The following is a 14,456-nucleotide window of genomic DNA, read 5'->3' as shown; positions in this document are numbered from 1 at the left end:
GACTTCACTTGAGATTTCACTGATGTTTATGTCATCATAAATGCGGTTTACTTTTGTTGTCTGTGGCTTTTATAATCCGTTACAGTTCATTTCATACAGTGCAACTGTCACGACCTCTAGACACCATCAATCGAGACTGCACATCTTACGGGTTTCTGATGTGAACCACGGAGGTATATAGCTTTTCTGTACTGAAATAAAATAAACACTGTTGTGGCTTTAATCATCGAAGTACTGATTTTTTTTTTACCCCGTCTTGTCTTATCTTGTTGCTACAAGCTACCAACTCTCAGTGGACACTTTCTGAGCCATCAAACCTGCTTCTACAAAGATCATTTCTGATTTACACTGACAGAGTTGTAATTCAACTCTGTTAAATATTGAGGCTGTGGTTTGCAGTAGTTTTAATTGTACTGCATCATGTTGGAATGTTTCTAATTTAAATGTAATGTCTAGAATTGAAGTTACCTTTTGATTGTGTAAACAAAAACTTAACATTGTCTTTGTAAAGGTAGTTCATGGCTGAGCTGATACTGCATATTTGATTAAATTAGATGTGACAGATGTGCCTAAAAGGGGTTGTTGAATGTATATCACCTTCCACAGAGTGACGTCATCTCATGTAAAGAAATGTATTTAAAGCTGGAGTGGGTGGCTTTTGAGTGAATGTCTGGTCACACAATGCTAATTAAACCTGTCAGCACTATGTAAATCTGGATTTTGCAGTATACCTTAATGTTAAATCTGGTGTCTGTGTCGACTTTACCGCAGTCTCATTCATAGGAAGGATTACAGTCTATAAAAGCAGCTGTTTGACAAAAGGTCTGCACTGCAGGTTTAATGTTTTCTTTTTACTCAAACTTGTTAAACCTCCTGTGTTTGAAGGTAATTGAGAAACAGAAGAGTTTGGTTGTGAAATTACTGCTGAGCTTGAACGTCAGAAGTTAGCGTCATGAACATTTAATAACTTGGCAGTTATACAGCCAGAAAAAACTACAACCGATGATTGAAAGGAGAGAACTGGAGATAAACTATACTCATACTATTCACCTATAACCATGCTTTATACATCGTGGTTAAGTTGTATTTTCAAAAAAACTGACACAAACATGGACTTAAAGATGTACAAGAACAACAAAGGATGCACAGCTCTTAAAGCTTTAACGAATAACTCGACATTTATGGAAACGCATTACTTCAATGGCTTTAAAAAAGGGACACATTAAACCAGTAATGCCTCTTTTGTTCACAAACAACAGCTGTTTGTGTATTAATATACTTTCAGTTAAAATGCTGCTTCAAAATGTAGTAAATTTGTACAATTTATTCAAAAGAAAGGCGTTAAATAAAGTATGTTATGGCTCAGACAGCTCTGATATATAATTACTTTTTTAGCTATGTACCACACAGGCTTACACTGATGTGGCAGCTGCGTTTTCTTGTTCAGGTCTTTGGAACGACCACCTTGCAGTCCTCATCAGTCTCCACTCCAGTTTCATCCTACAGGGAGACAAAACACCACAGGTGATGGCAGGAACTTCAGGTTTTGAAAGATGATTTAATTAGCTTCTTTGACTCACCAGGAATTCCTTTTTGCTCTTTGGGTATCCCTCCAGGATGGCATTTATCATGTCTGAAGCCTGACAGAAACAAAGCGCAGCAAATTTTAAGGACGTGCCTTTAAATGGGTGATCATGGGTGTGTATAAAACACCTTAACTATTTTTCTATGTAGTGCTTTTAGAATTTATTGCATCACGCAAACAAAATACATATTAAACATCTGGCTTTAGAGGAGCTTCTCATGGTTGACAAACTAACTGAAGAACATTTTTGGAACTCTACTGGGGGGTGAACACCATTCTTCTAAGAGACATTGCCTCATTTGTTGTTCTAGTGAGTATCTCTTATCGGTGTTCACGTTGCTTAAGATCTAGTGACTGTGGTCATAGCATGAAATTCACTGAACCATCCTGTGACCCCTGTGCCCTATGGATCGGAGCGCTGTCATCCTGGAAGAATCAGGACTGACATGTTCCATCATAGGATTAAGGTGATCACCCTGAACAACTTTGTGTTGATTTCCAATGAGCCTTTATCTCTACAAGGGACAAGTGGACCCCTATAGGCTAACAGAGCCACCAGATCCCCTCACAATATGGGACAAGGGTTCAGGTTTTTCTTTTGTCACTCATCTGCATAATTTCAACATGTGTTTAGTAAAAAAACAGACATTACCAGTCTCTTCCTCTTTCTCCACTCCTTGACGTAAACGTCTCGCTCTTTGTAAACCTGTAGATGTAAATATTGACAAATACCTCACTGCGCTGGAAATGGAGATAAACACCAACAGTAGTATATTCACTATAGGTGGTTTGCTGTCACAAGAAAACATGAAGGCACCTTCTCTTTTTCTTCTGGTGTGACATGATTTGCTGCTGACTTTATTTTCTCCAGACGCGCTCTGTATCCAGAACATTCTGTTTTTAGCTCTTGGATCTCGGACACCATTTCCTCTGTAGTGAGGGAGCTGTTCAGCTCCTTCAGCTCTGTTATCACAGATTTCACACACGGTTACACAACCTCCTCTTTTAAAGAAATGCAGTACAACAACAACAACAACAGTGTGGAGACGTGTGGACAAATCTAATGCAAACCATACACCGTATCAACCAGCAGCATGCTGTGGCCTAAAACTGTGCTCTGAAAAACAAATAGTGCCAGCGTGCACAGATCAGCAGTGTACTCCACCTGAATCGAGCTGTCTGCAGCTTTGAGTGAGGGACTGCACCTCTGCACTCAGCTCTGAGATCTGACAGTCCATTGCTTTCAGGTCTGCATCGTTCACATCTTTGAACTGAGCCTGTGGGAGAGATTAGTGGCTCTGGTCAGTTTCAAAATGAAAAATGCAAAATTATATGTGCGTATATTCTTGTGCACAGCAGGGCAACAGTCCAGCTAAACAGACTAACCTGATCTGCAAAATAAACCTTTTGTTTGCCGTATGTTTTCTCCCGTATCTTGCCCTCCAGAGCCAGCAGCTCCATGGCTTTGACCACAGCCTGGTGGAGGAAATGTGCAATCAATCAATATTTGTGTATTTGCCAGAGACGCATCTTAGACATCAGGGGTGATATGCCCCCCTCAGTATTTAAAGTAAAGCAAGTAAAAACATGAAGGAGTCGATCTACGGGACAATAAGTATTTGAAAGCAAAACAAAATAAGTGGCACTCTTCATATCACCTGGTGCCTGGATCTTGTGTTTGTCTTTGCAAAAATAATTTCTACAATAAACTGATGCAAATTTTAAAAAAGGCCCAAATTAGTGCATAAAAATAAATCAGGGGGTTTGACACTCACAAGTTCAGCTCCCCTAATGAATATTCAAACAGAACCTAAACCCATGTATTGATGCACACATTATTCTCACCGTTTTTCCCAACCCATGCTGCTTTTGTAGGTTGCAGAAGACATCCTGAGCACTGTAAGGACGGTTCTTCTCATTCAGATAGGCGAGGATGACTGACGCTCCTGTGAATGACAGCACGACAATCCGATCATAACAGGTAAGTAAAAATCACTATATTGCACTTAATAAATCAAAAACACGACTAAACATCACAACAAGACTTTTATACTATTTGTATTATTACAAAGGGTTTTCTTTGATTGGACTGTACATGTCATCTATCCTGAATGTTGTGTAGTCAGTGCTTTTGGGAAACAATTTACTCCCTAAACAATAAAACTGTTTTCTGTTACATTAAAAGAAACAACGAGCATATACGATGTATTTACGAAATAGTGGTTTAAAATAAATTTCGAGTAACCACATAAAAAACAACGGAGGTCAACATTAGCTTGTCTTATACTTAGTAGCTAACGTTAGCATAGAGCATTTTAGCTAAACTTTGTAATTTACTACCTGCGACATCTAACGAGCATCTTTTGTTCTATACCGGCGTCAGACACGCCAGCTAACTAGTTACAGGCAAAAACACCCTGACACAAACGCAGCTCTTGACTTACCGTTATCTTTTTTACTCATTTCCAACCAGTTCACCTGAACTTTAGCTTTTCCGATTGAGTTTCGCGCAAAATAAGCGTCACGGAAAAGATCGTTTAAAGTTTAAGATGCATCACTCCAGTCCAACTCCGTATTCTGTTCTCGAGTCTGAGCTCTTTTTGGTTGATTTTGGCGCAAAAAATTTTAAACGACAACGTATTGACAGTGTTTCGAGCAATAATTATTTGTCTTAATATTTTTTTATACTACTGTTATGTCTTTAACGATGTCCCGAAAGAAGAGCCGAGTGACAGCTCTGTCGTTTTGGCTGATCTCAGGTCATCCCTGTCATACAGACAGACTGTATAATATGCATACAGGCAATAACATTTTGGCATACAGGGCAAAACTAGTTGACAATGAGGCATATGTCACAGTCCAAATTAAAATCCAGGCGGATTTTAAATCTTCCTAGGTGAGATTGAAATTTTGATTTGGTGTGGACCAAATTAAAATCCTTTTTTATATCATAATGAGATTGTAATTCTGCCTGCATGGGTAAATTTTAAATCTATAACCTCCACACATCACTATGGTTTGAACCTCACATTCTTTAATGCTGTAACCATCAAAGGGTCACACCAACATTTTCATTCAAATACATATGAAGAGGTGTGATACATCTTTTGTCATGTTTAACAGTCACCCAAGCCTGGTAGGAATAGTACATGAATGATTTTAATTTGGTCTAGGTGATATCAATCTTACAATTCTGATTTAATTCAGATTTTTAATTTGGTGTGGTCAAATTTTAACCCAGCCTGGGCAGGTTTACAATCTCAATTTGTTATAAGGATGATTTCAATTTGGTCTAGATGAAATCAAAATTTTAATTCTGCCCTTGACAGATTTTAAAATTTACCCAGGCAGGATTACAATATCATTATGATATTAGAAGGATTTTAATTTGGTCTAGGCGAAATCAAAATTTCAGTTCTGCCCAGGCATATTTAAAATCTGTCTAGACCAAATAAAAATTTTTATCACGCCTAGGCAGATTTAAAATTCGCCTGGATTTTAATTTGGACTGTGACATATATATTGGATTGGAAGTAAACATATATGATCTTCATTGCAGCACAAAAAACATTTTATTAAAAATAATCGGTATTTTCCAGGTTGCCAGTGCATGTATGCTAGTACAGCTAGAATGCTTTCCATTTGTTGGTACTAGTTCAAAGTTTTGTAGCAGCCTTCTGCACCGGCTGCAGACGAGACAGAGAGGACTGTCCTGTACCCAGGTACAGTCAGGTACTGTAATCTATCCACCAGGAAATGAATACAGTGCTGCAGTCTTCACGTCATTTAGACAGAGGATGGATTTCAGTTTGGCAATGTTCCTCACCTGACTCAAAGATGACACCAAGACGTCCTGTCACTGGCCCTAAGTGGCTGTTTACGTTCACTGTGGTGTTACGGGAGCCAAAAACAATCATATCATGTCATTTAGCTGCAGACAGTTAAATGACAACATATTTGTTGGGAGAGAGAAAAAGCACAGAGGCTGGAAATCATCCCGGCATTTTGGACCACACATCTGCCATGACAAAAATAAATTGCTTTTTAAGCCAGAATGTGTTGTATTCTCAGAAGTGTGCTTGAGGTAGTCAATTAAAGCTGCTCACTCGGCTTGAAAGTCCACAGCTGTCACGCTCCATCCAAAACAAAACTGAACATCGGTGTTAAACTGTGTCGTGACTAATGTTTCACAGCCTGTTCTACAGGCTTTGCTGCTTTTTGTCTGACAGATTGAGAGACTTCATTATTGTCCAATAGTCTCATCTGCCCCCTGAGATGACTGTCCGTGTTTTACCTCACGAAGTATGAAAGAATACCCACGACAGACTTAAATGCAAACATTTTATTCAATACGATTTGCACATCAAAACATATCAAAACCAGATACAGAGGAGAAAATACACTACTATGCACATAACATTATCAAACGGACTACAAATCACTCATACTGAGGAACTGGCTCTCCATGGAGCAGCCAGCAACAACATTCTTGTTAACAGAGGTCATCAAGCCAAGTCCAACAAACTTAACCTACCTTTTCTTTTTTTATTTATTCTGAAAATCTCAGCAATTTCCTTTCAGTGCACATTGTTCTACTTCACCTCCATAAATATGGATCCAGCAGGTTTTTTTTTTCCTATTGTGCTAAAAATCTTGCAGCTATGATTTCTTCTCAAAATAACACAACGAAAGAGAGCAATGTGTTTTTCCTCTATAAAACTCAGCATTTTTTTAGACTCTGATATCTGCATTTCAATAAATCTCAGCTGTGGCTCATTTATTTCCACTCTGACATACTGATATGGTGCGTCCTTGTAAAGGAAATCAAGCTGACCAGCACAAAAGCCACTTTAAACCTTAACATACTTAACACTTTTAAAAAAGGATATAGGATAACTTTCTATCCAATTTTGATGTAAACATGGTTCCCCGTTAAAATAATAAAAGAGCCATGAACTGGAGAATATTTGATTTTCTCTTAAGAAGTTCAACTTGACTGTCGACTACAGAAAATACAAGGATGGAAAAAATAGAGAGTTTCTTTTTTAATATTACTCTGAAAAAGAAAACACACAAAGCTGAGGGCTCATTCAAGGTATTAAACATGGACACAATATGCTCCTGAGCTGCACTCAAGGGCAGGAAAATGAAAAATATTTGGAACTTACTCACACTCGGAAAAGAAGCGACTCTCTTCTCCTGGGGCACGAGTTCATAAATACAATGAACAATAAACATAACACCAAGTGCTCCCCTGGGTCAGATAAGACTGCAATGTGAGAAACAAAATAAGCTGTATCACGATGTCTTCACAGGTCAGTTAGCAGAAACGGAAAAAAGTAAAGAAAAATCACAGAGAAATGAAACTACATCATGATATTATTCATCTTCATCGTAGAAGTGAATTGCTGTCCAAATGCAAAACTGCAGAAAAGTGTGTAAATAATGTCAATGAATCTCTGTAAACCTGCAACTTCAAATAAATCGTGCTCCCACAGATCATGCCCACATGGTAAGCACAGTGGAGCATGAAAATCAACACAAACTGGTGTTTCTTGAAGGGTTGATATGTCTAACTATTGCAATGACTTAATGGACTTTAACATAAAATGCTGCTCCATGATGTCATCACCAAACAAACATGGCTCAGCTCAACCAACAGGAATGTCACATTTGGTCCCATGTTAAATAGCCCTGTATGCCTAGACCTCCATGTAGAAAAGATTTTATGGGCACTGTTTGTCATTTAAAGTCACCAACTAGTACACTTGCAACTTCCAGATGCGTAAAGTTACAAGAGGGCTCAATGATGCTGGTTTATTTACTGAATGTATTTTATTTTTCTTGTTATATTTTCTATTGCTCAGCCTACAAAGTAAAGTTTTCTGGATAATTAGGGCTTATAAGTACAGAGACGAGAGTCTGAAAAGATAGAAAAACAAAGTACTTCACAGTGATAAACTGATGCCAATCAGAAGCAGGACTGCTGGAACCTAAAATCATCTCTCACACACACTCGCAGCTCATCAACATGAACTCTCCCCATCGAGCTGCACACACACGCACACTCACTCTCTCGTCAGCACACACACACACGCACACACCTCACTGTGGTTTACCAAGCAGGCTAGACAAGAAGGTAGACCCCTGGCTCTCTCCCCTCCTAGTACCGCCTCCTCCTCCAAGGGGATCCATCTGGTTCAGTTCAGACTGATCCAGCATTTCAAAGTCCTCTCCGTCCAAGTCTGTGTCCAGTTCGGAGCTGGACTGCTTGCGGTAGCTTCGGTGAGCCCCAGCCTTGGGGGGGCCCTCTCTGCGACGGGTAGGAGCAGGCCGAGGTTGCATCGCCCCAGCCAGCGCCGCCTGGATCATGTTGCTGGCAATGACTCCAGCCAAGTCTCCAGTGAAATTAGAGGCAGGTGGCAGGCCACTAAGAGAAAGTTCTGCATCTAGATCCTCCTGATCCGAGTCCAGGTGACCTTCCACATCCAGCACTGAAGCCCGGTGACTAGCTAGCCCAGATTGACCCAGACTCGGTAGCCCAATGCTTGTGTCGTCGTCATCATCCATTAGAGTGGCATCAGGGTTTATGGAGGGAAAATCTGGGAGGTCCTGGGCGAAAGATTCCTCGGCATCACTGTGTCTGTCAAGATCTGACCAAATGATAGACAGAATAAAGGTCAGAGGCAGGATCAAACCAGAAAATAAAGGAATCAAAGATCTGTTATAGTTGCTTCCTTACCTTCAGAGCCCTCTGTCAGTGGAGTTTGGCCACGTGATAGATTAAAAGTTCCATTATCAGTGTAGGAAACCTCAGCATCCGAATGCTCAGAGTCTGTCAGTGCAAGCTCCTTCGCAACAATAGCATCATCAAACTACGAGAAAGAACACAGTGAAAAAACAAGTAAATATAGTTGAGTTGTGTACTGTTGTGTTCTTTTAAATTCCAGTGAAATTCTCTCCTTAGTTATTTTCTCTCTCTATTTCCTCCTACACCCTCTGCTCGCTTCACCACACACACACACACACACACACGGGCAAAACTACGTGACATTATGCGAAGTCCCCACCCTCAACAGGAAGTGGCTCTCATGTGCTACTGTAACCACCCCGTGCTAAAATACAAAGCAGCACGTATGTGGTGAATGTTTCATTTGTACACTTTCACTTTAGAACTCAACTTTCTTATAACAGAACAGACATCGACTCGATCAGAATACAGGCGTTACCTGTTGTAGCATTTTACAAAGACAAGCCTGGACTTGTCTCTAACACAGTATTAATCATGGTCACTGAACAAATATTCCGAATAAGTTAAAGTAGTTAGAAAGACTTAAGTGCAACAACCACTACAGCACACTGTAAATAAAACCTTTAAGACACTGACAAATACAAAAAAAAAACATTGGAAAACAAATTTCAGATCGAGGTCCCAGATTATAAACAACAGTAAGTCAGGCCCAACTGCGACAGTAAAGCCGATAAGAGGACCACATTCACTGATAACAATGTCAGAAGAAACAGTGACACCTTAATCAGAGTATTGAGACACTTTGGAACTTACCGTAGGGCAGAAAGCAGCCAATTCCTCCTCACTGTCACTGGCTTCACCTGAGCCTGCACCATGTATAGGCTTTCGTAGGACTGTAGAGAGGAATGACAAATAGAAATGCTCGATGTCACTAACCCATACGATGTATATGCAGCCAGAGTTTACAGAACAACTTGTTTTAGAGGAGCCATTACAATGCAGAACAGTCAGCCATATGGTAAAACATAAAAATAGCTAAATGAACTTTGGTTCAAGTTTAAAATACAATGAGAGCTGAAACAATTGGTTAATTAATTGATTGGTCAATATCCCCAGAAATGAAAAAACAAGTCTGCTTCTCTACATCACTGTATTGTCTTTGGGTTGGACTTTGGGTTAAACACAGATATCATGTTGGGCTCTAGAATGCTCTGATATTAACATGGATATTTTATAGGGGGAAAAAAGCAAATTAATTGATAAAGAAAGAATTATATGAAATAAATGGATATAATAAAAAAAGATATGGAATAAATGGTTGACTTGCACTGCTCTTTTCTAACTGAAATGAGCATAAATGGACGTGGAAGCTTTGTTACTTTTAAATAAATCACAAAAAAACACTTTACCAATTATTTTGGAATGTAATTAGTTCAATAACTAAAGCTAACATGTCTTTTACCACCACCAGAGGGCACAAAAGTATTAACCACTACAACAGAACCGTTTGCTACAGTTGACTTGTGCTTGATGGTGTCACTTAGTTTGAATGCAGCAAAAAGTTCTGTTCATTATGTTAGATTTATTTATTCATAGTCCAATTGACTTGCCAGCTCCCTGTTTAGTAAAAATAAAGGTAAAATAAAGAAAATTTGATTTACAACTTACACTGATTATCAATGGGCTTTGACATCATGTATCCACGAACGCTGAAGTCCAGCCGCTGCAGGACTGGCTCCAGCTTCACACACACATGCTGAAAAACCCTGTGATAGGCTGCCAGGGGGCTCAGAAGAGTCGCTAACACTAGAGAAGGGAAGAATATGAGTCATAACATAGAAAGAGCATTTCTGTTGGGTGGTATAGAATGTGTGATAAGAAAAAGTTGTAATTCATTGGTGTTATGTCTACATTCTGGAGTGCTGCACTGCTCCCTGTACCCACACATCTATTGGTATCAGTAGAGACATAGAGAAAGTAAGGCAGAGGAAGCAGGAGGGAGTTAACATGTAGAGTACAAGCTGTGGATTGTTTCAGACGTCAGAGCAGAGGGCCTGGGCAGGTCTGCCCTGCCTAACTCTGCAGCCTGCATGGGTTGGGTTGAAGGCTAGGAGATTAGCCCGGTCTCTGTCTGACCTCCTTAGCTTTCTGCCTGGCTCCATTCCCCGCTTCACTCCTGTCTTGTATGCCTCATCCACGCTTTAATCACCTCACAGACCGGGCCCTGGCACCGGGGCCCCACAGATCTGGTTTCACCACTCATGCATTTTTGATCAGACTAGTCAGGCGGAGTTTCCCTGCCAACAAGGTCCTGTGAAGGGGTGTGTATCTGTATTTAGGATTGGTTAAACTGCTGGGACTCACAAGCAGAGTAGGAGAGCACTAATCCAGGAATGTAGCGTCCAATCACAGCCAAGCAGGTGAACACTCCACAGGTACAGATGCAAAACTGTCACAGAACAACAAAACACAGAGAGAAAACAAGTCAGCACCTACTATATGTGTTTACCATGGTGCATTTATCCAGAGGTTACCAGTGAATATAAACTATACAATAGAACCATAGGTAATCAGAATAGGTACAGGGACATTAAATACATGGTTTAAAATGTGATTTTTCATACATAAGAATCCCATAGAATGTGAAAAATTACATGTTTTGGGCGTTATTTTTGTAGTACTGTGTGGTCCTTACTTTGCCAGGGTTTTGTTGTTTGTACTGCACCACACTGGATGTGAGAACTGCTGCACTGACCCAGGCCTCAGCAATGTGGTGGCACAGTTCAGGCACACTGAGAATGCCGGGCTGCACCAGGCCCCAGCTAGACAAACAGACAATATTTTAAACTTCCCCCTCTAATTGAATGCTGTCACATTACCAGCTCATTACAGTCAAGAAAAAATGTGGCTACAGCAACAAACCTCTCATTTTCTGAGTCGTCCACGTTTCTGACTGTGGACAAGAAAGGACATACATCACTTTACATATAATATATCCCTATATACATAAACATCATATGTAAAGATAATTTCAGTGTACAGTATATACAAAGTAGCCTAATCTGTATTTAACATGGTATTCAGACATTAGCTTGACTCCCCTCTTCCATCTACAATCTCCTTAGGACTTTGTCTCCTCAGTAAGTAAAAGAAGTTGAAAAAAAAGTGCAGAGGATTAACCATTCCATGTGTAATAACACTTGCAAAGTCCATAGTGCAAGACTGCTGACTGGTGGTATATCTATTCCTGCAATGAAAGTATATTTGATGCAATTACAGAAAACTGGGAAATGATCTAAGGTGTGATTAATACAAGAAACCATTAACATTATAAAGGGAAAGTAAAGGAAAAGAGTTATGTAAATATAAAGGGCCCTGATTGTGGAAATGTGTCGCACCTCTAATCTTGGGCCAGATCTTCTTTCTCCAAGTATCAATACAGACGAGCACAGCCAGACCTGAAGCCAGCAAGAACAGCAAGCGCAGTGAGGTCAAGGCGAAGAACCTGGGGGAAAAGCCAGAGCAAACACATGAACAGACGGTGCATCCCATGCCTGTTTCCCAAGGAGAAAACAATGAATAACTTGTAATATTTAGCAGCTTAGTACAAAATAAATTCAACCAAAAAACCCTTAAGTGATGCCCTACTATTTCCTTTCATCAGAAGTAAAAAAAAAAAAAAGAACTATTCAACCTTATTTAGAAGATTAACCAGACAAGATGGCACGCAATTAGGATACCTATATTCAGCTCCTTTCGCTAAACCTAGCGGCACAGCTGTAATATTAATACAATGTACATGTGATGTTAAAGTAGGTGTTTATTGATTTGGCTCTCATCCACCAACAATGAGAAGCTGAAGGCTGTTCATTCAGCCATGATATTGTACGTGTTGTTTAAGGTGTTTTCTACCTTTTAAGAAGCCTTGTCCCCTTGCACACATCTTGATATCACAACCTGAGGCTCTAACAATTTAGATTTCTAACTGCTGCTCAAGTTTCAGATCACAAGACTTGAAAATTTGTTGACTAAAACAATTCTGCAGGATTGATTCTACCAATCAGCAGTTACAGCTTAACCTAACAAAGAATTTGCTGGCAGAACAAGAGCTATTGGTATTAGGGTAGTGATGCAATATGTAAATACAGCCAAAAAAATTGTTTACAAAAGTCTATGAAAGACTTAGTATGTTGATTAGACAGTAACAGCAATGTGATCAGCAAATGAATAGAAAACTCTACAGCACTTAAGATGCAGTTCATGTGGTAGTGGATTTGGATTTTCATATTTTGTGAACGCCTTTGTATTCAAATTGGAGTATGCATTACAAGTACAAATCAGGACAACCTCACTGCCCTACTGTCAGAAATGTTGCCCATATTTCCTCATGACTGTGGGGTTATGGGTGCATGTCTCTGGGCAGAAACTAGTCTGCCCTACTGAGTGTGTGCCGAAGCACAAGTAAAACAGAGACAGGAGGAGTGCCCTGAAACGTCTAGTGGTCTAATCGATTAGGAGCTGAATGCCTGAGCTCCACAACCAGGCTACCCAGGCTGGCTTTCTCTGTGTCCCAGGTCAGCGATTTTAACCATCCATCCAGGTCACCTAATTAAGCCCAAACTTGCTCCAGTTCAAAACTTGCCCATTGTTTAACAGCAGATTTTTTGTTTAAGTGCAATCAAGGTTAATGGCTGGCCTAATGCTAAAGTAATTTAATCACACATGCTACTCTGGGAAATATACTTCATCATCATGGACTTATAATTCGTTGTATAGAAGCTGCATACAAATAAAGGGAAAATAAAGTTTGTCCGTTGTAAAAACAGATGAAACTGTTAATTCCAAATTTGACCTCTACAACCTCGGAAGCCCACAAAGCATCAACAATGACATTGGTAAAGCTGATAAGCTACAACAGAACACAGTTTTCCAGATTAAGACAACACTTAGGAGCGACATTAGAGTCAGAAGTGTTTGCACAGTGTGTCTATAAATAGTACCCCCACTCAGCCATCTGGCTTGTCTTGAATTGACAGGTGAAACATTTGCATTGTGTAGAAGCACCAGCTGCTTGGAGTCATGCTGGCTTTCGCTTTACGACCAAGCAGCCTCGGAGTTGTGTGAATGTAGGTTGATGTGACCAAAAAAAACCCCAAAAACACACACACACAAACCCACAGGAAACACAACAAGTTTGCAATCAAAATGCATAAACTGAAACTCACCAGAATACAACGTTGACCACAGTGTAGAGCAGCACACACTGAAAGGGTCTTTCCCACACAAGGACAGACTGTAGGTAGGTCAGGACGGGCTCGTAGGGCCCCAACCTGGACTGAAGAGCAGCTTTGACAGCCCGGACATGACCGTCTCTCTCGCTGGAGCATGGGCGACTTCGCAGGCAGACACTGCCAGTCCCCTGCTTGGCAAAGCAATCATCCATGGGCGCATCTTCCATTGCTCCAGTGTGCGCCATCTTAGCGTCTAGCGTCGATAAAGTAAGCCTGTAAAATAAAGACTTAAGCTAAGTGGGGACAGGTAAACAGCTTGATGAGGGGCACCACAGCGCCACGAAGCCGCTCCGCTCACAACATCGGCTAACAGTGCTGTGCTAACGGATTTCTTAGCTAGCAGAGAGCGAGGCGGGATTAATCATAGCTTCAATGTCTAAAAAATCACGTACGACTATATCACAAGAACGTATGTTATCAGAGCCAAACTGAACACAATTTAGAAGAAGCTGACACTTACTATTTAGTCATTTTTGCAGAAATGTAGAGCTCTTCGATACGGACAATATGGCGTAACCTGTTTTTCTGAGCCCTTAACGGCCCAATCACAATCCGCACCAGCCCTGCGTCATGCTGTGTTCATGTGTAATAGGAATATTTTCAACTGTTGTGAATCCTTTCGAGGACAAATACATCCGAAAAACAAACTATTAAACGTCTCCGTTTGAAGCGACAAGATACTGGGAATGTGTTTTATTTTGATTGATTTTTACAGAAAGTAAGGCAGATAAACTGTTACAAAGCTGTTATAGATACAGCAACCACCGACTGTTAAAAAAATAATTAAAAAAACAAAAGTTTTCTATCTTGGCCACTAGAGATCAGTAAT

The 14,456-nt window shown here is 40.2% G+C and overlaps 2 protein-coding genes across 2 annotated transcripts; both read right to left on the bottom strand.

The window, feature by feature from the left end:
* Positions 1–944: 944 nt before the first annotated feature.
* On the bottom strand, positions 945–4,111 carry LOC103376179 (homologous-pairing protein 2 homolog). The gene is made up of 8 exons (XM_008306548.1): positions 4,030–4,111; positions 3,431–3,531; positions 2,972–3,061; positions 2,751–2,862; positions 2,403–2,548; positions 2,238–2,291; positions 1,581–1,640; positions 945–1,500 (listed from the first exon to the last, which is right to left on the bottom strand). Exons 1-8 carry the CDS (start codon positions 4,046–4,048, stop codon positions 1,444–1,446), a joined length of 639 nt encoding a protein of 212 aa, XP_008304770.1. The 5' UTR covers positions 4,049–4,111; the 3' UTR covers positions 945–1,443.
* Positions 4,112–5,912: 1,801 nt separating this feature from the next.
* LOC103376178 (protein FAM134C-like) lies at positions 5,913–14,269 on the bottom strand. The gene is made up of 10 exons (XM_008306547.1): positions 14,088–14,269; positions 13,562–13,840; positions 11,735–11,841; positions 11,259–11,289; positions 11,032–11,158; positions 10,701–10,785; positions 10,005–10,142; positions 9,150–9,229; positions 8,328–8,460; positions 5,913–8,238 (listed from the first exon to the last, which is right to left on the bottom strand). Exons 2-10 carry the CDS (start codon positions 13,810–13,812, stop codon positions 7,691–7,693), a joined length of 1,500 nt encoding a protein of 499 aa, XP_008304769.1. The 5' UTR covers positions 13,813–13,840; positions 14,088–14,269; the 3' UTR covers positions 5,913–7,690.
* Positions 14,270–14,456: the final 187 nt, after the last annotated feature.

This window comes from Stegastes partitus, unplaced genomic scaffold, assembly GCF_000690725.1.
Source record: "Stegastes partitus isolate 25-593 unplaced genomic scaffold, Stegastes_partitus-1.0.2 Scaffold3696, whole genome shotgun sequence".
Classification (NCBI taxonomy): domain Eukaryota; kingdom Metazoa; phylum Chordata; class Actinopteri; family Pomacentridae; genus Stegastes; species Stegastes partitus.
Note: the sequence above shows the minus strand (reverse complement) of the source record. Positions and strands in the feature narration are given on the sequence as shown.

Bases quoted from the DNA above. Each gene is read 5' to 3' on its own strand.
- LOC103376179 (XM_008306548.1), bottom strand. The intron at 2,863-2,971 runs GTTAGTCTGTTT...TCTCTCCCACAG, and splicing joins AGGTTTATTTTGCAGATCAG to GCTCAGTTCAAAGATGTGAA. The intron at 1,501-1,580 runs GTGAGTCAAAGA...GTCTCCCTGTAG, and splicing joins AGAGCAAAAAGGAATTCCTG to GATGAAACTGGAGTGGAGAC.
- LOC103376178 (XM_008306547.1), bottom strand. From the start codon at position 13,812: ATGGCGCACACTGGAGCAATGGAAGATGCGCCCATGGATGATTGCTTT. The intron at 11,290-11,734 runs GTGCGACACATT...TCTTGTCCACAG, and splicing joins GATCTGGCCCAAGATTAGAG to TCAGAAACGTGGACGACTCA. The intron at 8,461-9,149 runs GTAAGTTCCAAA...TCTTTCTCGTAG, and splicing joins TGGCTGCTTTCTGCCCTACG to TTTGATGATGCTATTGTTGC.